Below are 23,252 nucleotides of genomic sequence, written 5' to 3'. Positions count from 1 at the left end.
TCTTGGTCCGAAACGCGCGTACGTAAAATTTAACCAGACTTGTATCCGCTCAAGGTGTCAACTGTCCTACTATAGAAGTAAAAAATACGTGCAAGGTTGAGGCATTTTGTCCGGATCCCGTGGACGCGAAGACCGATTTCTTTTTGGTTAAAAGGGAGACAGATAGCGGTTAAGGTAGTACAACAAATATACGGGCGCGAATATCCTTGAACTAAGGCAGGATCTCGTCTATCCCGCGACTGGTTCTGTAGTTCCCGGTATTCCTCATCAGGAGCGCCTGGGATCTCGCCGACATCCCGAGGTGGTCCTGACCGGGCGGTGTGGACTGTGCTTATCCAGGCGACTAACCGGGACGCCGTTTCGTTTTACTGCGCACGATCCAGGGCTCGCGTGCGTACCTATCCCACAGGACTCCGTTTCGTCCCACTGCGAACGATTCAGGACTCGCGTGCGTATCTATCCCACAGGACGCCGTTTCGTCCTACTGCGAACGATTCAGGGCTCGCGTGCGTATCTATCCCACAGGACGCCGTTTCGTGCTACTGCGAACGATCCAGGGCTCGCGTGCCTATCTATCCCACAGGACGCCGTCTCGTTCTACTGCGCACGATTCAGGGCTCGGGTGCGTAATTATCCCACAGGACGCCGTTTCGTTCTACGACGAACGATCCAGGACTCGCGTTTGTTTATCCCGGGACGTCTGTAACGACGCGCCGACGTTTAGAAAGTCGGGTTATAAAATAGTATATCGCTCCGGTACGTACATGTCTGTGTTTACTAGGACGCCGTTAAGTTAGACGCCGGTTAGAAACTCGCGTCGTTTTATTTACTAGGACGTCATGTCAAAACCGTGCTTTGAATTCGCGTGATAAAATCGGACAGTGAGTTGCATATCGAGATTATACGGTCAAAACTCTAGAGGTGCTCGATTGTTGTTGTAAATTTTATTTTACGAGTCATTAATTATAAATTTTCTTTCACTTTCATTACAATTTAAAGTCGTGAAACTTCCTGGGGTATTTAGCATATAGTTAATTAATTAAATAAAGCCTTAATGTTATGTTATGGTTAACTGTGTGTTTTATTTCTTTTCATTTCATCACTCCCTGGTTTCTCCACTGTATAAAAGCTACCCGTATTGGCGAAACGTGGACCTCTTCCACTATAAATAACAGAGGTGGCGCCCGAGAGATTTAAATTTACTACTGTACGCCAGTAAGGCTATTTATTTTTCACTGAACCAAAGAAAAATAAATTGAGACTCTTACAAAAAATGGCGCCCAGCATAGGGACTTGATTGTTTTGAAGATTGAACCGTCAAAAGTACCAGGAAAACCGGGTAAAGCTAGTAAAAGCGAGAAAGCTATGGAAACAGTGTGAGAGGAGGTGAAAAGAAAGTAACAACCGTCGAGCATAAGTACCTCTAGAGACAGTAAAGTCTCAGTGCTTCTGAGTTAAAGACTAGTGAAATCTAGAGCGATATGGAAACTGAGGAAGATTTTTTTCGGATTTTTTTCGGATTGGATTGTACCGGGACTGTTGAGGAGATGCGAAGAAGGATAGTGAGATTCATTAGAGAAGGACAGGTGAGTCCTCAGCCGGTCTCAAAGCCTTTTGGATTTCCTGGAAATAGTGCTGTTGTACCGACAGTGAGCTCTACAGCCACCCTGACCACTACGACAGTGACAACTACAGTGACAGCAACCTCGAGTGGATACATTGCTGGACGTGTAGTGCCTTCTCCGGTGGTCTATACTTCTACTTCACAGCCTGTCCCTCTGCCGATAAATCCAGGTATGTCAAATAGTTTTAATACTAATCCTATACAAGTTTACAAATGGGGGGTGACATTTAATGGTCGCTCGGACCCTGTAACATTCTTAGAGAGACTGGAAGAAATTTGTATAGCACAGAATATACATCCGGATCGTTTATTGCCACATTTGCCAGAAGTTTTGCAAGGAGAAGCTGCGCTCTGGTACCGCAATAACCGAGTAAATTACAGGACCTGGGAAGAATTTACTGGAGAATTTAAAATTTTTTATTATCCAGTAAATTATGAGGTGGACCTAGAGGCGAAGATAAGTCGTCGAGTGCAAAGACATAACGAGTCTGTCACGGCGTACATCACTGATCTTCAAACGTTGATCCGCAGACATGGCAGCATCTCTCTGAATCAAGAATTGCAGTGGTTGTACAGAAATTTGTTACCTGAATTTCGTCAGTATGTCCGAAGAGGAGATTTTCACGATATTTCATCGTTCTCAAGAATAACCAAGGAGTTTGAACTGCTTAATCAGGAACTGCAGCGATCGTCCCGTACTTATGCACCGTCCGATGTCGAAGCCCGACCGAATAATACGCCTCGGCGAGACAGGCTGGAAAATGAGCATGCTGGAGCCAGGAGCAACCTGATGGTTATCCAGAGCCAATCGCCGTCTCAGAGTAAACAGAGACATGTGTCTGTTACTCCCCGTGTTTCAAGATATCCGTATAGAGCGCCGAACTCTGCAAAACAGACTTCAGAAGCAATCTGTTGGAGATGTGGACAGACAGGACACTTCCGCAGACAGTGCACATCCGAGCCCAAAATCTTTTGTTCCCGATGCAAAAAGACAGGTGTTCTTTCTAGGAATTGTCCATGTGTGAGCCCAAGAAAGCGGGAACCAAACCGCACAGAAATATCCCAGGAACAACATTATTCACCAACGGAGATTGTTGAAGAATTACCACAAATCATACGTCAAGAAATTCGTCCTGTTGTGAAGATTCGCTACCGGAACACCGACTATTTGGCACTCCTGGATACTGGAGCTGCCCATTCCTATATTGGAAAGAAATTGACAGAACAGTGCCAAACTTCCAAGGCAATTCCTGTCAAACCCACGGTAAAAGGAGCGAGACTTGCTAATGGTGCCACGGAGTCCATTAGCACAGCATTTAGGATGAAAATCCAAGTAGGAGAGCAGTCTCTGAATGAGGTTTTCCACAGTCTAAAAGACTTAGTTTCGGATATGATTATTGGTATGGATATTCTGGGCAAACATGACTTCCAGATTGATTTACGAACCCGACAGATCCGATTGAATGCTAAGTTGGTGAGTGCAGAATCGGTGGTTTCGTCTTGTAATGTCATGTCAAGTTTAAAGATCCGAAGCTCCGCCGAAGGTTTACAAGTAAACCCGAAGAAAAATGTTGAACAAACAACCGAGAAGTTGAGGAAAGGTCAACGTCAAGCATCCGTTTCTAAAGGCAGTCGCCTTCCGATAAAAACGAGTCTACAAAGCCCTGTAGAAGTGTTCCGCAGACGTCAAACCAACAAGTTTTCTGACTCCAAAGATGTATTGCTTAAAAACTCTGATCGAGTTCCGGTGGAGAAGAATGTGTGCTGGCGATGTGGAATTCCCGGACACCTACGTGGTGTATGTCAAAGAAGATTTCTTTTGTTCTGTTCCAGATGTGGAACACTCGGCGTGCGATCACAGGATTGCAAATGTAGATGTATACCATCCCGTTCAAATCACTCCGAATCCTGGGCTGATGGATGTTGGTTAAGAGGAGGATCAACAGTCATCTAAACAGTATCTAAAAAAAAAAACCGTCCCGACTGATGAAGTTGTAGAACTGATGTTATTTTGAATTTTTCAGACTATAACGACTCATGACTCATGACTCACTGCCAGGACCTATCTGCAAGCCACACTGACGCTAGCCAACTCCCCCACATTCCCATGTGTCTGGAAGCCAGTCTAGGCGGAGACAGCAACAACTTGCCAGGGAAGAAGTGAAGAAGTGACATGCAGAAAAACCCGATGTCCTGGCCCGTCTGAAAACCAACGCCGGACGTCCAGCAACAGGAGTCTGTCGTCACAATGTCCTCAGTCTACAAGTCATCAGATTCTAAGTTTTCATTTCTTGTTTACTTTCTTTAAGGGGTTTGCTTTTCTTTAAAAAAAAAGGGGCGACAAGTTATATCTTTTGATAGTTAAAGTAAAAAAAAGGGAGTTGATTTATATCTTTTGATAGGTAAAGAAAATAAAAGAGTATTGCGCGATTTTAAGTCTCTATGTTATGTCTACGGGGTTTGGTCCTGGTTAGTTTAAAAAAAAAAAAAAAAAAAAATTAAATCGAAAAGGGAAACAGAAAGAGGGTTGAGAAGCTTTACTTGTTGTTTAAGGGAATTTTGTAGTATCTCTCATCTGGTCGTTTTTTTTTAAATATGAAATTATATTACGACCAATTGTTCTGCGTGCCTGAAGAGTTGAACTAATTCAGTTGTGCTATAGGTGTACGGGTCTCCATGACTGAGCCATTTGCAGGACCATTCAACACCGTTGGACCAGGAGGGACTCGCCGAAGCCTTAAACACCGTTGGACCAAGAGGGACTCACCGAAGCTCTCAACGCCGCTGGACAACGAGGGACTCACCGAAGCTCTCAACGCCGCTGGACAACTCACCGAAGCCGCAAACACCGTTGGAGCAAGCTCGACACGTCGAAGCTCTAGACACCGCCGAAGGAAGATCTTCAAGTTGAAGAAGACCGAAGATATTGCGTAATTTAGTTAAGTTTTGCATTTTGAAAATAAACATTTGATTTTGCGTGGGTCGTTTTATTTTAGTAACTTAATCATGATTACGATACAAAAGTTTAGATTAAGACTTGACAAATAAACATTTGAGTTTATGGTTGTTTTCTTTTAGTTGTAAGCATAATCAAAGTGATACCAGGTCCCAGATATATCAAGGTTTTAGATTAAGTTTGCCCCGTAACCATTCGAATTTGTTGTTATTTTGTTAGATGAAATCTGGCCCAGTAAATATCCGAATTTATTGTTGTTTTATTAGGTTAAGTTTGGCCCAATAAACATTCGAATTTGTTGTTGTTTTTATTAGACTTTAAGAGATATACTGGGCGTTAGCTTAAGTTTTGGTCAAACAAAAGCTGTTTTAACAGGAAGTTTCATTTCAGCATAGCTGACAAAAATATATGTTCATATATTTTTAACCGAAGTAGGGGGAGTGTAATGAAGTTCATAAATTTTGGGGCTCATTTCTGGGACACCGTCATACTGTACTTAAATAATAGGGACCTTTTCTGTAAACAAGGTTAGGCATCGTATTTTATTGTTAACTCATTATGGTAATGAACTTCATTAATGTTCTTACTGTTGAATTAAATGCGTTAGATATTTAATGACCATATTGTAATAGAGTTTTGATCGGCGTTACTGCTATAGTTCGGTACGGCAGCCGAGAAGCTGGTCCTACCAGTACCGGTCGAGTGGAGAGAGGGTCGTTTGAGTATACCCCGGCAGCGAGAGCGCCAGGTAGTCAGTGGTGTGATCGCACGTGAACAGTGAAGTTCGAGCCCGGAGTGCCCTGCCAAGTACCCTGCTGCCAGCCGCCGTTGCCGCTCTGAAGAAGGTAAGTCCAGCCGCCAAAGTGATCGAGAGTAGGTCGTTTTCTTTTTTTATTGTTAATACGGTTTGTTTTACTGCCTTAACGCGTTATAGAATAAGGGAGATAGAGATAGTTAAATTCGCTCCAGGTGTCTCGTGTCCTACTGTAGAAGTAAAAATACGTGCAAGGTAGAGGCATCTTGGTCCGAAACGCGCGTACGTAAAATTTAACCAGACTTGTATCCGCTCAAGGTGTCAACTGTCCTACTATAGAAGTAAAAATACATGCAAGGTTGAGGCATTTTGTCCGGATCCCGTGGACGCGAAGACCGATTTCTTTTGGTTAAAAGGGAGACAGATAGCGGTTAAGGTAGTACAACAAATATACGGGCGCGAATATCCTTGGAGCTAAGGCAGGATCTCGTCCATCCCGAGACTGGTTCTGTAGTTCCCGTATTCTCATCAGGAGCGCCGTGGGATCTCGCCGACATCCCGAGGTGGTCCTGACCGGGCGGTGTGGACTGTGCTTATCCAGACGACTAACCGAGACGCCGTTTCGTTCTACTGCGAACGATCCAGGGCTCGCGTGCGTACCTATCCCACAGGACTCCGTTTCGTCCCACTGCGAACGATTCAGGACTCGCGTGCGTATCTATCCCATTGCGGACGCCGTTTCGTCCTTACTGCGAACGATTCAGGGCTCGCGTGCGTATCTATCCCACAGGACGCCGTTTCGTGCTACTGCGAACGATCCAGGGCTCGCGCGTGCCTATCTATCCCATTGGACGCCGTCTCGTTCTACTGCGCACGATTCAGGGCTCGGGTGCGTAATTACCCACAGGACGCCGTTTCGTTCTACGGCGAACGATCCAGGGCTCGCGTTTGTTTATCCCGGGACGTCTGTAACGACGTCGCCGACGTTTAGAAAGTCGGGTTATAAAATAGTATATCGCTCCGGTACGTACATGTCTGTGTTTACTAGGACGCTGGTTAGGAACTCGCGTCGTTTTATTTACTAGAACGTCATGTCAAAAACGCGCTTTGAATTCGCGTGATTAAATCGGACAGTGAGTTGCATATCGAGATTATACGGTCAAAACTCTAGAGGTGCTCGATTGTTGTTGTAAATTTCATTTTACGAGTCTTTCATTATAAATTTTCTTTCACTTTCATTACAATTTAAAGTCGTGAAACTTCCTGGGGTATTTAGCATATAGTTAATTAATTAAATAAAGCCTTAATGTTATGTTATAGTTAACTGTGTGTTTTTATTTCTTTTCATTTCATCACTCCCTGGTATCTCCACTGTATAAAAGCTACCCGTATTGGCGAAACGTGGACCTCTTCCACTATAAAGAACAGAGGTGGCGCCCGAGAGATTTAAATTTACTACTGTACGCCAGTAAGGCTATTTATTTTTCACTGACCCAAAGAAAAATAAATTGAGACTCTTACAGGGTCGACCAATCAACTGCGACAAATCTGCTATATCCCCTTCCACGTCTTTTAGCAATGTGCACAGTTTCTCGGTTTATTTCATACGTTTGGCAACGTGTTTACTGTTCTCTCTTTGTTCGGTACATTATAAACGCATTGTAGGTACTCTTCTTACATATGGAAATCTCGACCCAAGACTAACCTTTGCCCAAGGTTATTAAAAAAGGTTGTCTCGTAACTCGTTCCGCCATTATCGAAAACGTCATACGAATGCTACCACTCATAGATAAAGGGATAAAAACTGCCCACAGTCCGACAGTGCATTTCCGAATCGATATTCATTGTGTACTTTATTGTTTATAGTGTATGGCGTCAATAGTTTTCAGTTGTTTGATGTGTGTTTTTTTTTGTCTTTTTGTTGTCCACCAATGACGATTGATAATTCGTTCAAAATTCTAAGATCCTCTAATACAGTATTGCCATCTATTTCGATCATTTCGTTGATGGCTCCGTAAAAACGTCGTATAGGATAACTTTATTTCATAAATTAGGTATAATAAAACTACGAATATGATATGTTACGTTATTATCTAACTCATCACGAGATATCGAAAGCGAGTATTTAGCAGCACTATATCAAGTAAAATATGTATGTTCATGGATAACGAAAGATAAATAAGTAATTTACCATAATCAGACGCGAGTCGAAAATTGAATTTTAATCATTTCTTTTGGACTTTTTCCAATTTTTTTAAAAACTTTGGAACAGGAATGAAAATGTTTTCACCCGGAAAAATGCAAGAAACTACGTTTGAGTGACTTTGGCGCCCTCTAACTTTGTCCTCGTAGGTTTTAGAGGTTTGTTACTGAGATGAAAATATATGAATGAAAAATGAGATGAAAATATACAGTTCGGACCATCCTGTATAGAGAATTTAATTCTCTTCATTTTTTGTTCCATAAAATATTCTGTGGGACCTATGGTTCAGCCAGAAAATTGAATCCAAAATTTTTTTGAATTTCTCAAAAACGGTGGAGTAGGGGAAGACGAATTTTTGAATTTAAGGAGATATGAAATGCCAGATTGACTGTACTATTAGGTCCTTGGATAAAATTATTATTCACATAGAATTTAGACGAATTTATGAATGACCAATTAATGTTTGTTTTATTAGGTATAAAATTCGTTGATAAAGTGCATTTTGCATTTTAAATTGTTACTGCGAGTATTATTTAAATAGGTTGTTACACAAATGTGACACACATGTAATTTACGAACTAGATATCCGCGGTTTTAAGCAACAAAAACAAACGTAATACACAAAGATTAAACATTTAACACGACTTATATTAAATTAAGGTGGATTAAGTTGAGACTGTGGATTTCCTATCATATTTTTTTATCGGACAATCTTTATTCTACGTCACAAATAATTTATTACTATTGTTTTATGTCTCTATAAATTGGCAATCGATGTTAATTTACATGAATGTTTTTTCCGAACCTAAAAACAGGAGTCATATTGACATCAAAATCAAATTTCTCATGTCAAAAAACACCAATTTTCATCCAAATATTGACGTCACTTCAGAAATTATTTGGAAAAAATCGAAATAAAAATGAAACTTTTACACCCTGTACCTCCGAAACTAAGCATTTTAGAACATATTTTACTTATTTTTATCTGCTTTTATATACGAACTTTTTTACTTATTTTTATCTGCAGAATATGGTGCCGAAGTTTCCGGAATACAGTTCGGACCACCCTGTATATTTATCTATTTTTATTAGAAAAATATTTTTATTCAAAGTTCTAACCTCAGCATTTATTTATTTATTTTTTTAGGATATTATTTACTATAATAATTTACTATTTCAATTAAGCGTATCGGAACAGCCTGTTTAATAGTGGAATTAATAAAATCGTGGACATGTATACGATGAACTTCGATCTCTAAATGGCGTGAATGTTAAGTAATTCGCAAATAAAACAATAAATAAATTGGGCAATAGGTTGGCGAGGGTCAAACTGTCTTCTGGACAAACGCAATAGGCGCCATTGACCTCCAGTGGCGATTGTGACTTTGAAACGATAAATAATGGTCAGAGAATTCCGAAAAAAATTAAACTTATTGATAATATACCATATAAATCCCATATAAAATTTAGCCCCTTTTTCGCTACACTGAATAATTCTTCTTTAATCACCACAGGGTGGTCTAGTAGACACCTCTATTAAATTACATAATTTAACAGAAAAAATAATAGTTATTTATGGTACTCGTGTGTTACCTTACATAGAAGTCACGCTGGGAAATGTTTTTCAAAAATGAAAATGAAATTTTCATTTTTGTGTGTGACTTATATGTTATAACAGGCGAGTGCTATACAAATATGATCCAACAGCAGAACTGTTTCATGTCCAATCGCTAAAGAATAATTAATTTAAAAAGATCTATCAGTTCTACTTTCATTGTTGCGAATTAATAATGTATCAGGGTGCGTTTATGTTACTATGCAATATAATAGATGTTCGTTTTGTTTTTTTGTAAATAATAAATAGGCACTGACAATAAGACATCGTTTAGATAAATCGCGACTTTTTTAACGATAAAATAGTGAATTATCAACCAGCAAGTCAGATTTTAAAGAAAAATAATTCAGGAAGATCTTCCGCAAGTATCTGGGCCTACAACATCCTGAGCAATACACTGGCCATTGTATGAGATCATCCGCTACATGACTGGCAAATGCAGGAGTGAACATGACAACGTTAGAAAGACACGGAGGATGGGTTGCGGAAGGATATATCGAAGAGTCCATCAACAATAAAATAGAGATTGCGAAAAAGATTCAAGGTGCTGTCAGTGTTCCAGAACGAACCGTTGTAATGACAGAGCCTATTTCAAGCAGTGGATGAACAGCATCTGGAGGCATACAAGGTTTTACAATTTCTGAATCTACAAAAAAAAATCATTTTCATTTAATGTTAATGTTAATTTAAATAAATAATTGAATTGGTGACGTTTATATGCTTTTTAAAGTACTCGATTAAATCAGGCTATCTATCAATTTTCAAACTCTTCCTCTAAGCTATTTTTAAATTATTTGCAAAATTACGTCCTTAGAAATAGTAATTGGTACAACGGTAAAACAGTCAGGCCACCATTAATTTATTTAAATAAAAAATATGCAATAAAATTTTTAAAAAATCGTCCTATATCTGTGAGTATTTTATAAAATATGTGTGTAGAGTCTCGAACTATTTTAAATATACCTATTTGTATTGATTTATTAGGTCACAGATGTTTTAAACTGGGCTTTTGCTTTGAAAATGTGTTCGCAATGATATATTTTTGGAAAAATATATTCGGAGGTTTTGATATATTTGAAAATTTATAGAACCTTAATTTTGTACTTTAATAAAAAGTGACAGACAATAATTGATCTGGTTTCTGCCATTTTTTCTTTAAATTTATTTGACGAATTAATTAAATGTTTTTCTCTCAAAAAAGTATTCAAATAAAAAAAACGGATTTTATTTTATTTTCTAATTGTCACTTTTTTGATTCTCGTGGAATACGTACCCTGTAATTTGCTATAGAATTAATACAGCAAATAAAAAAACTAGTATCTACTAAATCTATGAATTGATAAGATAAACAGATTAGAGGAGAAAATATGTGAGTACGACTATGGGCGCCTGCATAATAAATCCCATTATTTAACCAAACTTCAGGTCAGGTGTACTTAAATTGAAACGTTGCCAACATGACTATTATTTCCGAAAATATCAGATCTTTTTTCTTGACTCAATATTAAAAAAAATTGTGTGCGCATATTTGAAGTTAAACTTCTTACTAACAGCTATTAAATTGGAGAATTTGAAGATGTTTGAAAAAGTGACATATAATGCTGTTTTAATATAAATATTATATTTAATTTATTCCTGTAATCTGTACATTTTCTGTTTCCTAAATATTTTAGTTTTATTTATAAGACCCTGTATCATCTCGATGATTCAATTACTCTTAATTATTTTAGTACGACACAATACCAAATATAAATCATGTATTAATGTCTGTAACTAGCTGTTATAGTCTAAGAGCTGGATACATAAAAAACCTTATCATCGTTACATGGCTAATTTTTTCTGTGAAGTATCCTTTTGTGTAGCCATTATGAAATAGTCATGTCTGCCAGCGCGATCCGGGGGCTTAAAGCGGGGGCGGCCAATCGAAAGGGTAAAGTTTTGACACTAAAAATATTATAAGATACATGAGTTATAATTGCGAAAATAGCTTTTATTTATTATTAAGAAACGTGGAAAATTGTTGGCAGACATTTTTCTAGTCGCTAAAATGCTCACAGACAACGCGAAAGAGGCATGAAATTATTAAAAAATGAAATTTGAAGAATGAAAAAAATTATGGCATATTTGCATGCCGATTGGTGAAATGTCATATTTATTTATTTTAAAAGCCGTATGCAAAAAGGCAGACAAAAAGATCGTGGCTCAATCAGCTGCAGACAGTTATCAAAAGCGCGATATTACTCCCCAAGTAGCATCTATCTGACTTCGAACTAAATCTGACCTGAAGCGACGTCAGACTTGTGCAAATTTAGGTCGGGTGCTGGTGATACGACCGGTGACGTCGCTTTCCTATTAAAAGCGACGTCGTTCGATCCGAGTCGGTAAATCCAACGATCTGTCGACGTACAAAATAACAACGTACCATTTTTATTAATTTCCCAACGTCGCGCGTCGTTCACACGTTGGCTTGCACGACGTACATATACTTGAACTAGCCCGACGTCTACCCGTTGTCCGAATAGGATACGTCCCACTGATAATCCCTAAAGTAGCGTCCAATTATATTTTGTTGTATTTTATGTTCATATTTATAACCTAATTTACGTATCTCTATTTACGTCCGTAAATACAACCCATTAAGTAGCATTTGCGGCCTAATGAACATCATGAACATAACCTAATAAAAAGCTTTTGTAAACAAACTTAATTTTTTTATTAAGCCTAAAAAAACACTAAAAAGGCATTTAGACATTCATCTACAATTTACAGAAAGCTAATAAATAAAATAATAATAGTAGTAGTGATGTCTTGCCTCCACCCACGAATGCTTTTTATCCGGAAGAGATGCTGCATCACACTGGTGCATCTTAATTTCATTTTTTAGCTTAGGAAACCAGCAGACCCCATCCTCCTACCACATGTGAGGTACTGGTTCCAATTCTTATAAATTTTGTATATATACTATCTTAAAAAAGTGGCTGCCCATATTTTTTAAGGAGAAAACAAAAACTAAAATATAGTTGCACAAATCCACAAATCACTGATACGCAAAGTGAGGTTACGTGGCGTACGTTGGAATTATATACGTCATAATACGATTGCCGGTCGTCCGGTTTGATGACTCCGGTCGTGTGAGACGACTTATGTTGGAGACCCGGTCGGAATTGGGATATTGGTAATTCATATTAAGTCGGACACAGGAATCCGCCATTCTTAACAAGTATCCGATTGTCAGCCATTTTAAAATCGTTTTTTGTTTTTAAAATTTATATTCACATTCCGATTTCTAGTAGAATAATATTGATAAGGTTGAGTTTGGGGGGAACCACAGTACAGTTTTATGATTAAACCAGCTAGAAAATAAAAAATATATTTTATGAGAGTTACTTTTTATAGATATTTTTATTTCATAAATCTACCTAATTTTGAAGGCGCTCGTTGTTTTCCGGAGTATTTTAATCAGATATATCAAAAAAGTGACTTCCGTTGACAAAACTGATGTCTGGATTAATGATTCAGAATTATTATAATATGAAACTAGATAGGCACTTATATATAGTTATATTCGAGGAGTTATTATGAATCCATTTGTAATTAGGTAGTTTGGTTAGGTTTTTCTGTATTCTTGGTAGCGAATATGAAACCAAACGTAACGTAAGTGCTTAGCGACGAATTTTAAGTAACTAAAATCCAACGTAATATGACGTTGGTAATTGGTAGAATTACATTCCCTATTAGGTCAGATACCGACGTCGAGGCGACCCGAATCTGTATTCCCCATTTAGGTGCAAATACGGGTCGTCAGGCGGTCGAACCGACGTTGGTACCCGACGTCGGGTTTATTGAACGCGACGTATACCCGACGTTAGATAACGTCCAAATGCTACTTGGGTCTAGCGCTTTATTCAGGGAACGCTGGCCGCCTCATCCCCTTTTAAGTATAGATAAATCATATAATATACGATTATATTATAAATATATTTTTTTATTATTTCAATAACGATTTTTTGTCTGCCCTTTTGCATATCGCTTTTTAAATTAATTAACAATAAACATGACATTCCACCAACCAACATGCATGTATGCGATGATTTTCTTTTGTCAAAATCCTATGCCTCTTTCGCGTTGTCTGCCGGCATTTCAGTCACGAGAAAAATGTCTGTCAACAATTTTACACGTTTCCTAATAATAAATAAAAGCTATTTGACAATTATAACTCGTGTACCTTATAATATTTTTAGTGTCAAAATTTCACCCTTTCGATTGGCCGCCCCCGGTTTAAGCCCCGGGATCGCGCTGGCAGACATGACTATTTCATAATGGCTACACAAAAGGATACTTCACACAAAAAATTAGCCATGTAACGATGATAAGGTTTTTTATGTAGCCAGCTCTCGGTCTATTACATAAATGAAATGAATGAATATCATGTCTGCTGCTGTGTTCTCTGTGACACGGTGATCTATTTTTCTCAAGTAGCATAACAGGCCTGCTATGTAATTGTGTTTCTATAGGGTGACTAAAAATATTAGTATTTATTTTGGTTTGAAAACACAACAGGAAAAAAAAACAGGAAACTCTTTTAACGTTCTTAATTTTCTCGAATTTATGACAGTAGGCTATTTTTTTTGACTGAATGAATACGATGTATAGTCCACACCAAATAAACTTTTAGTCACGTGACTAAGCTTGACCGGCACAGAGTTGCCCACCTTTACATATTTTATTTTAATCAAAATATTTTAGAAAACAAAAATAAATTAATTATAAATATATAAACAGTAATTATTTACATCAACAAAAAACTCACCTCCTTAACAACACTTAAGAGCCTTTCTACCGCTTTCCCGTTCAAAATATGCTTTTAAGGTTGAGTTTTTAATGAACAGTGCTTTCCATAAAATCAATAAAATGAAAAATATACGAAATAATATACATGTACTGATTTCTTTCGAAAATCGACAACTATGAAACTATGATCCCTTCCCCGACACAAACAGTCCATTGTGAAACAGGAAATTGTAGAGAGAAACAAGCCCTATAACATAGGATACAACATTTTAATGAACAGTGCTTTCCATAAAATCAATAAAATGAAAAATATACGAAATAATATACATGTACTGATTTCTTTCGAAAATCGACAACTATGAAACTATGATCCCTTCCCCGACACAAACAGTACATTGTGAAACAGGAAATTGTAGAGAGAAACAAGCCCTATAACATAGGATACAACATTTTAATGAACAGTGCTTTCCATAAAATCAATAAAATGAAAAATATACGAAATAATATACATGTACTGATTTCTTTCGAAAATCGACAACTATGAAACTATGAACCCTTCCCGGACACAAACGGTACAATGCGAGACGGGAAATTGTAGAGAGAAACGAGCCCTATAACACAGGATACAACATTTTAATGAACAGTGCTTTCCATAAAATCAATAAAATGAAAAATATACGAAATAATATACATGTACTGATTTCTTTCGAAAATCGACAACTATGAAACTATGAACCCTTCCCGGACACAAACGGTACATTGTGAGACAGGAAATTGTAGAGAGAAACAAGCCCTATAACATAGGATACAACATTTTAATGAACAGTGCTTTCCATAAAATCAATAAAATGAAAAATATACGAAATAATATACATGTACTGATTTCTTTCGAAAATCGACAACTATGAAACTATGATCCCTTCCCTGACACAAACGGTAGATTGTGAGACAGGAAATTGTAGAGAGAAACAAGCCCTATAACATAGGATACAACATTTTAATGAACAGTACTTTCCATAAAATCAATAAAATGAAAAATATACGAAATAATATACATGTACTGATTTCTTTCGAAAATCGACAACTATGAAACTATGATCCCTTCCCTGACACAAACGGTACATTGTGAGACAGGAAATTGTAGAGAGAAACAAGCCCTATAACATAGGATACAACATTTTAATGAACAGTACTTTCCATAAAATCAATAAAATGAAAAATATACGAAATAAAATACATGTACTGATTTCTTTCGAAAATCGACAACTATGAAACTATGATCCCTTCCCCGACACAAACGGTACATTGTGAAACGGGAAATTGTAGAGAGAAACAAGCCCTATAACATAGGATACAACATTTTAATGAACAGTGCTTTCCATAAAATCAATAAAATGAAAAATATACGAAATAATATACATGTACTGATTACTTTCGAAAATCGACAACTATATGAAACTATGATCTCTTCCCCGACACAAACAGTCCATTGTGAAACAGGAAACTGTAGAGAGAAACAAGCCCTATAACATAGGATACAACATTTTAATGAACAGTGCTTTCCATAAAATCAATAAAATGAAAAATATACGAAATAATATACATGTACTGATTTCTTTCGAAAATCGACAACTATGAAACTATGATCCCTTCCCCCACACAAACGGTACATTGTGAAACGGGAAATTGTAGAGAGAAACAAGCCCTATAACATAGGATACAACATTTTAATGAACAGTGCTTTCCATAACATCAATAAAATGAAAAATATACGAAATAAAATACATGTACTGATTTCTTTCGAAAATCGACAACTATGAAACTATGAACCCTTCCCCGACACAAACGGTACATTGTGAGACAGGAAATTGTACAGAGAAACAAGCCCTATAACATAGGATACAACATTTTAATGAACAGTGCTTTCCATAACATCAATAAAATGAAAAATATACGAAATAATATACATGTACTGATTTCTTTCGAAAATCGACAACTATGAAACTATGATCCCTTCCCCGACACAAACAGTCCATTGTGAAACAGGAAATTGTAGAGAGAAACAAGCCCTATAACATAGGATACAACATTTTAATGAACAGTGCTTTCCATAAAATCAATAAAATGAAAAATATACGAAATAATATACATGTACTGATTTCTTTCGAAAATCGACAACTATGAAACTATGATCCCTTCCCTGACACAAACGGTACATTGTGAGACAGGAAATTGTAGAGAGAAACAAGTGCTATTAAGCAATCTTGTAAACATTTTTAATCTTAAAGCATCACACCATAATTAATTTAAACCAAAATCTCGTAATACATAACTAAAGTGTCAAAACGAAATAAATAAGTAAATGTGTCAAACAATGTGATATGTTTTAAAACAGAGCTGAATTCCCAGCGGAAAATTTCAATTCCAGTTAGTCAGCCCGACGCCGAATATGTCCATGGTTGGCAACAATGAATTTAAAAATGACGCCCTCGATGACGTAACTAATAGCGTTTGAAAATAATAATAAATATAAGTTTATTACTCAACATAATTCAGTGGTCATGTCCTATAATAGTAGATTATCTTTTTGGGTCACCCTATAAATGAACATACGTTTTAATGTTCAAGATGCCTCTAATGAAGTGTTGTTTATATATTAGGTAATGCAAGTGGGTTATTCAAACAGCATCAAGATTGGAATTTATGCACGCACATATTGACAAACACTGTTACAGTATGTAACATTGAATAAGATCATAAAGAAGAAAAAAATATATAAATATACGGTGTGTTTAATAAATATCCGATTACATAAAATGTCTTTTTTTATTTGGTCCGTTAGTTATAATTTTAAAATATATAATATTATTTAGAAAACACGATCTATATTTAATTTTTTAATGTACAGGGTGGGTCAAATTCGACGCTTTTAAATAGAAACACCCTTTTCTATAGGAGATAGACGAAAACTAATATCGGTGTCTGGAGCTCAATTTTCATCAAAAACATGATGGTGAAAACCGTACATCAATATCTGTTACCGTTTCATGAGTTACGGGGGTGTTTTTAAAAAATGACGCATTTTAACAAATCGCTGTAACTTTTTTGATATGGAAAATTTTGTATTTTATGAAAACATTTCCAAAGCACCTTTTACGTAGAATTTAATGGTTTAAGTATAATTTTTTTTAAAATTAATAATTTAAGAGTTATCAACGTGAAAAATTTATTTTTTATTTGGGACACCCCCTATATTTTTAATTAACTGAAAAGAATTTAAAATTACCTTTCCAAAAATATAGCACACTTGATATTTTGTTATAATCCCCTTCGAAATACAGAATTTTTAAAAGTTCGCCACTTTTAAATAGTAGGCTTTGGACCCCTTATTGATGATATGCTCTTAATAGAACTCGAAAACATATTTTTCCAGCAAGGCGACGCACCGCCTCTGAACGCTGAAGTTATCAGCAAATTTTTGCAGCCAATTTCAAAAATAATTGAAGAGCTAACCAAGATCCCAGCCGTTGGCCGTCGAGGCCGCCTGACTTAGTGCCCATGGATCGTCAATCATTATGGATATATTTGCGGGAGAATAAAGGTTCTTTATTCTTGCGTATAATCTAGACAAGAATTAGAAATACTTAGCAGTTATGAGAGGGTATCTTTTACCCCCCACTGAGTTAATGAATTCCGCGAGAAATGTTCAAAAACTGCCTGGTCTGTCCACTTAACAGAAGACTATCGATAAGTCAAACACCTGTAGCAAAATCCCATGTCTTGGTTTGCTATTTATTTTTATTGTTATTAGATATAGTTTAAATGTGTTGATGTTGGTTAAAATTGTTTTAAAGCATTGCTGTCAGACAAAAAAACATTTTCTGATAAAGAATCTAGGGTTGCTGTACTTTAGAAAAAATCTAGTCGGCTGCTGTTACTTTTGATGTTTCTAATATTATTTTATTTGTTATAAATTGTATAGAATTCTGCGTCTCTCATAGCAAATATTATTTTCGTTTTAACTGGATGCTCACAGCTAGAATTTTTTTTGCATTACAGCCGGTGCCGTTCAAAGCCTACTTATTTAAAGCGGGCGAATTTTTATATACTTCTATATCTCGAAAGAGGAATCCAAAGCAAAAATATCAAGTGTGTTATATTTTTGGAAAGGTAATTTTAAATTCTTTTCAATAAATTAAAAATATACAGGGTGTCCCGTATAAAAAATCAAATTTTTTGTTAATAATTCTTAAATTATTAATTTTAAAAAAATTATACTTAAACCATTAAATTCTACGTAAAAAGGTGCTACGTGGAAATGTTTTCATAAAAATACAAAATTTTCCATATCAAAAAAGTCACAGCGATTTGTTAAAAATGCACATTTTTGAAAAACACCCCGTAACTCCGAAACGGTAACAGATATTAATGTACGGTTTTCACCATTATGTTTTTGATGAAAATTGAGCTCCAGACACCGATATTAGTTTTTATCTATCTCCTATAGAAAAGGGTGTTTCCATTTAAAAGCGTCGAATTTGACCCACCCTGTACTTACTAAATAAGTAACACGGGTAAAATATTTAGTTATATTTAAATACAGAGTGTTTCAAAAAACAAGAACTTTTTTTATATTTTTGATGAGGAATCAATCAGTACTTATTTAAAACTTTCGCAAGATAATGATACTAAATTTTTTTAAAGGTTGCTATATTAAACTTGGATCAAGGCAAGTTAATAAAATTGCGTTTATCTCATCAAGGAGACCGAAATTGACAAAATATCAAGAGACAACTTTTAATCGGCATTAAACTGCTTACACTATTTTGGTAACAAGAGAAAAAAAACAGTGGCGTACATGCTTTTTTTAGAAAAATATTCCAGTGATAAATATGCACGTCCCTGGTGAATATGTCGACAATTTTTTAGCATTAAAATATCTTGCATTTATAGTAACTTTTACCCTCAAAATTATATTCGAAACGTTAAAAATACTTGGAAAAAAATTATAATAAATCGAAAAAATATTAAGATTTTAACACCCTGTAGCTACGAAAAAAAGCAGAATCGGACATATGTTGATATGAAAATTAAATCTTATTTTTACGTGAGGAATATCCCCACTATATGGCACATGTTTTTTGAAACACCCTGTATAAAAAAAACCTTCTCTTACTGGTAGAGATTTATTACCATACCAGTAATGACATCTACCTATATCTAAACTATTTCCATAAAATTACCTACCAAACCAAACCAAACCAAAAACCGATTTTGAGTACAGAAACTGCTTTAAAAAATTAAGTTATATTAACAAAGTGTTAATTTAATACATAAAATACAGGGTGTTCCATTTTAAGCAGCTGAATATGTGTATAAAGAAGTGTGAAAGAACATTATGGTATTTTTACAAAGGAAAAATATTATTGCATTTAAAAAACAACAACTTTAGTAGGTAAATACGTCTTAATCATCCTGTATATTTAAAAGAAAATACTAATGATAACCAATTTATGAAAAACAACGAGTCAAAATCTATTAAGGACTTTTTTGAGACGGTATCCAAAAAATATCTTTCTTCAATTATCTACTCAACTAAATTCTTCTATAATATAGTCAAATCGATTAAAAATAAAACAGCTAAAATGAGAAAATATTGGATGTAGGTCAAGTAAAGGACATATACTCCCAAACTGCTTCAATCCCCACCCAATAAACCACATGCACACATCCCTACTACTCACTACCTGTGCTACTATTCCCCCACTTACCTGGTTTCAATACAGCCACTGCCGGTAGCACCAAGAACTATATTTATTTATATTTATATTTTGTTACAATATATACCGAAGGAAATGTTAGTTATTTTACTTATTTATAACATCTATGACAGCAAATTCGAAGGTCTTTTTGACAGATACTATATAAAAACGTTAACGTTACAGTTTTATAAAAGTAGAAAAATATAAAAGACGCCTGTGTACGACTGATCAAGGGTAGTACTTGTTTGTATTAGTCTATAATACGAGTTTTTAGGTGTTTTTAGCCAGGTTTTTTCGGTGTGAGGGGAGTTAAAAAATCGGAATATATATACGGTGAGAAGCGGATGCGGTAAGGTATTTGGGTTTGGATATTAAATATATATTTTTCTATATACACTCGTCGAGTTGCGGTGGTTGCGAGCCGCGATGCTGCCGCGCCGGATGCACAATGACGATAGGCGACGCCGGGCGTCGGTATATAACTCGCAGCGAGCGCCGCGACGGCCGGCTTGACGTCACCGGTGACGTCACGAGGCGGCGGCGGCGTCGCCGTGGCAACGGCGGGGAGGTTTGTTTATCGGCCGGCTGGGCGGTTGTATTTAGGGGTTCAGAGCGACCAAAAAATTAGCGAAATTATAGTACCTTTAAGCCCGGACCTCATTAGCCAACACGCTACGCCACGTGATGCCATGCTACCCCACGTCATGAAGATCAGTGCGTATGTTTTTCCATTTAATTACGTGTATTGCGTACACACTAGGCAACACGCCACGCCATCCGGCGCTACAACACGCTGTGACACGTGTGATGGTCGATTCGTCGGTCCCAGATCTCACCGACGTGTGTTACGGCGTGTTGTTCCCCGCTTGTCTCTCTAGTCCCGCAGCTATTTTTTTAACGATTATTACAGTTGAGGGTTGGAACCTTTGGTGTTACATAGCAAAATAAAAACACTAAATCACCACAATACACCAAAACACTTTTACTTTTACACTGGACGCGCGTTTCGCTAACCATGTTAGCATCATCAGCAGATGATTATAAATTTTTGAGTTTATAATCATCTGCTGTTTTTATTTAGCTATTTTTTAACGATTATTTTCGAATGCAATAGAAAAAAAAATGTTTTTTTGAGTGTTCAATCAGTAAAAATACAAATTCTATTATTAATTTAAAAATTTAATAATCAAAAATTAAGGAAAGAAGGTTAATAGAGATTGTGAAGTTAAGGTATTATGATTATAATCTAATATCGGTATGGGGTATCGATTTTTAACTCTAATAAAAATTTCAGACGTGTTAACACGTGTTACCTAATGTGTACACCCATTCCCACGTCGCCGTCGCAACACGTGGTATAGCGTGGCATCGCGTGGCATCACTTGGATGTTGGCTAATGGGGTCCCGGCTTTATAGTACCTCCGTATATCCTTTACTAGCGTGTACCCGCGACTTCGTTCGCGTCGAATTAATCATTTGTAACATAATATCAAAGCAAGAATTTCGATTAACATACAAACTGGATAAAATATTCTTACATTTATGTCAGCATGAGAAAAAACAATATGGCGATATTATTATTGTATAACTTGTGTTTCATCTCGATAGAATTTGTCTTTCGAAAAATCCGTTTGCCAAAAATAAGCTTTTTACGTCAAGCAGTTGAAGCAGAATCGTGGTTAATCAATGGTCATATTTTATGAAACACCCTGTATAAATTTTTAATAAATCTTAAAATATTTAAAACAACAAAATAAAATATATGTGTTTAAGAGTTTTTCCGAAAAACTTACCGGTTTTTAAATAAAAAATATTCTAATATTTGAGGGGTGGTTTCACCCCCTTAAAATTCGAGTTTCCAAAAATTCCTTCTTATCGAACCTCTACACCCTAAAGTAAATCCGTTTTCCAAAAATCAGCTTTTTACGTCAAGCGCTTTAAGCAGTATCGTGATTAACCAATGACCAGATTTTTCGAAACACCCTGTATACAATTTTAAAAAATCTTAAAATATGTAAAAAAATAAAATAAAATATACGTGTTTAAGAGTTTTTCCGAAAAACTCACCGTTTTTTAAATAAAAAATATTGTAATATTTAAGGGGTGGTTTCACCCCCTTGGAACTGGAATTTAGAAAAATCCCTTCTTATCGAACCTTTCCACCCTAGAATCAACCTGTATGCCAAAATTGAGCTTCTTACGTTGAGTGGTTTGAGATGGAAAGCATATGTACCAGCCATCAATCTAATAAAACCAGACTCTATTATTTGTTACTCTGAGCTAGAGCGACCATTTCTATTACGTCACTGGCAGAGCTGCTTCGTCCCTTTCCCCTTCCCTACCGACTAAGGCCGACTTTAGGCGAAGGGGTAGCCAAAGAAGGACCAAAGGGTAAAGGGCCAGAGGATGGGATCTGGACCAGAGATATTCTGGATGTGTAGGCGGAATGGGAGGCAATTGGAAGACGGCGAAATAGATGTGGAAGTGGGTAAAAAAGGGCATAACATTGTAAATAGGGTAATATGTAAATATTGACATTTTGCTTCGGTATTAATTTAGCTACTCCTCCGTAATGCACACAGTTTGTAGTTGATAAAACAATAACAATAACTTTACTGATTTAAGACTGATATACAGGGTGATTCGAACTGTATTCTGGAAACTTCTCAGGAAACTATTCAGGAAACTTCTCAAAAAGATCTCAGGATTGGTCTTCTTCTAGGTCTCTTAATTCCTCGGAGATACCATGCTGTAATTTTTGTGGTCCCTCTGTTGTCCGTCCTTCTTGCCAGCTGTCCTGCCAATTTTCACTTGAGGCATTTGATTGTTTGATTAAGATTTATAAGTCTAGGTCTTAACCTCGCCAAATTATTCCCCAGCCGTCTTTGACACCGTTTTTTTTCGATCGTACGGATCGAAAAATGTGTTATGAGGTGGTATTCTAAAATTGACTATACCTACATATGTATAAATAAATTGCATCATTATTTTATAAGAATAAAACAGAAATATTGTCTTAATTCATTATTCATTGATCCCTTTTTTATTCTTGTTCATTGATATAATCGATAAAGTCTCTTTAGCAAAGCAAACAGAAATTGTTTGCTTCTCTATTTGATCGATACCGTTTTTTGTACCAAGTTACAATTTCATCAGCTTTTTTTCTAATTATATCTTATTCAATAAGAAATAAACCGTAAAAATTACTGTGGTTTATTGGTTTTCTTCATTATATAATATCTATTGAAATATATTTTTATAACTATTTATTTTGTAGTAACTAGTGACGCTTAGTTTCTTCTTTTTTAATAAAAAAAATCATACGATCAAAAAAAAACGGTGTCAGAGATGACTTGGAAATGAAGATAGCTGTCATTTAGTATGTAAGATTATATGGGGAATTTATGACTATTTCCAACCCAACCAACTCCTACTTGTAGAGGGCGCCACCGACATATTTTTTTACTGGTTTAAAGAGTAATAACTTTTCATCCGTACATATATAAAACTACTGAGTAAAAGAATATACATATAAAGGATTTTTTAA

The 23,252-nt window shown here is 36.2% G+C and overlaps 2 protein-coding genes across 2 annotated transcripts in view; one reads left to right on the top strand and one right to left on the bottom strand.

The window, feature by feature from the left end:
- Nucleotides 1–20,104, bottom strand: part of LOC115891918 (protein Tob1-like) — a 117,442-nt gene extending 97,338 nt beyond the window's left edge. Inside the window, exon 1 of the mRNA XM_030912521.1 lies at nt 19,715–20,104. The gene's annotated coding sequence lies outside the window, so the exon portion shown is untranslated. The remainder of the gene's footprint in view (nt 1–19,714) is intronic.
- On the top strand, nt 1,294–4,600 carry LOC115891917. The gene is made up of 2 exons (XM_030912516.1): nt 1,294–3,098; nt 3,150–4,600. The coding sequence occupies exons 1-2, from the start codon at nt 1,482–1,484 to the stop codon at nt 3,576–3,578; spliced, it is 2,046 nt and encodes a 681-aa protein (XP_030768376.1). The 5' UTR covers nt 1,294–1,481; the 3' UTR covers nt 3,579–4,600.
- Nucleotides 20,105–23,252: the final 3,148 nt, after the last annotated feature.

This window comes from Sitophilus oryzae, unplaced genomic scaffold (assembly GCF_002938485.1).
Source record: "Sitophilus oryzae breed Bouriz unplaced genomic scaffold, Soryzae_2.0 scaffold_119_pilon_pilon, whole genome shotgun sequence".
Lineage (NCBI taxonomy): Eukaryota > Metazoa > Arthropoda > Insecta > Coleoptera > Curculionidae > Sitophilus > Sitophilus oryzae.
This window is presented reverse-complemented; position numbering and strand designations above follow the sequence as displayed.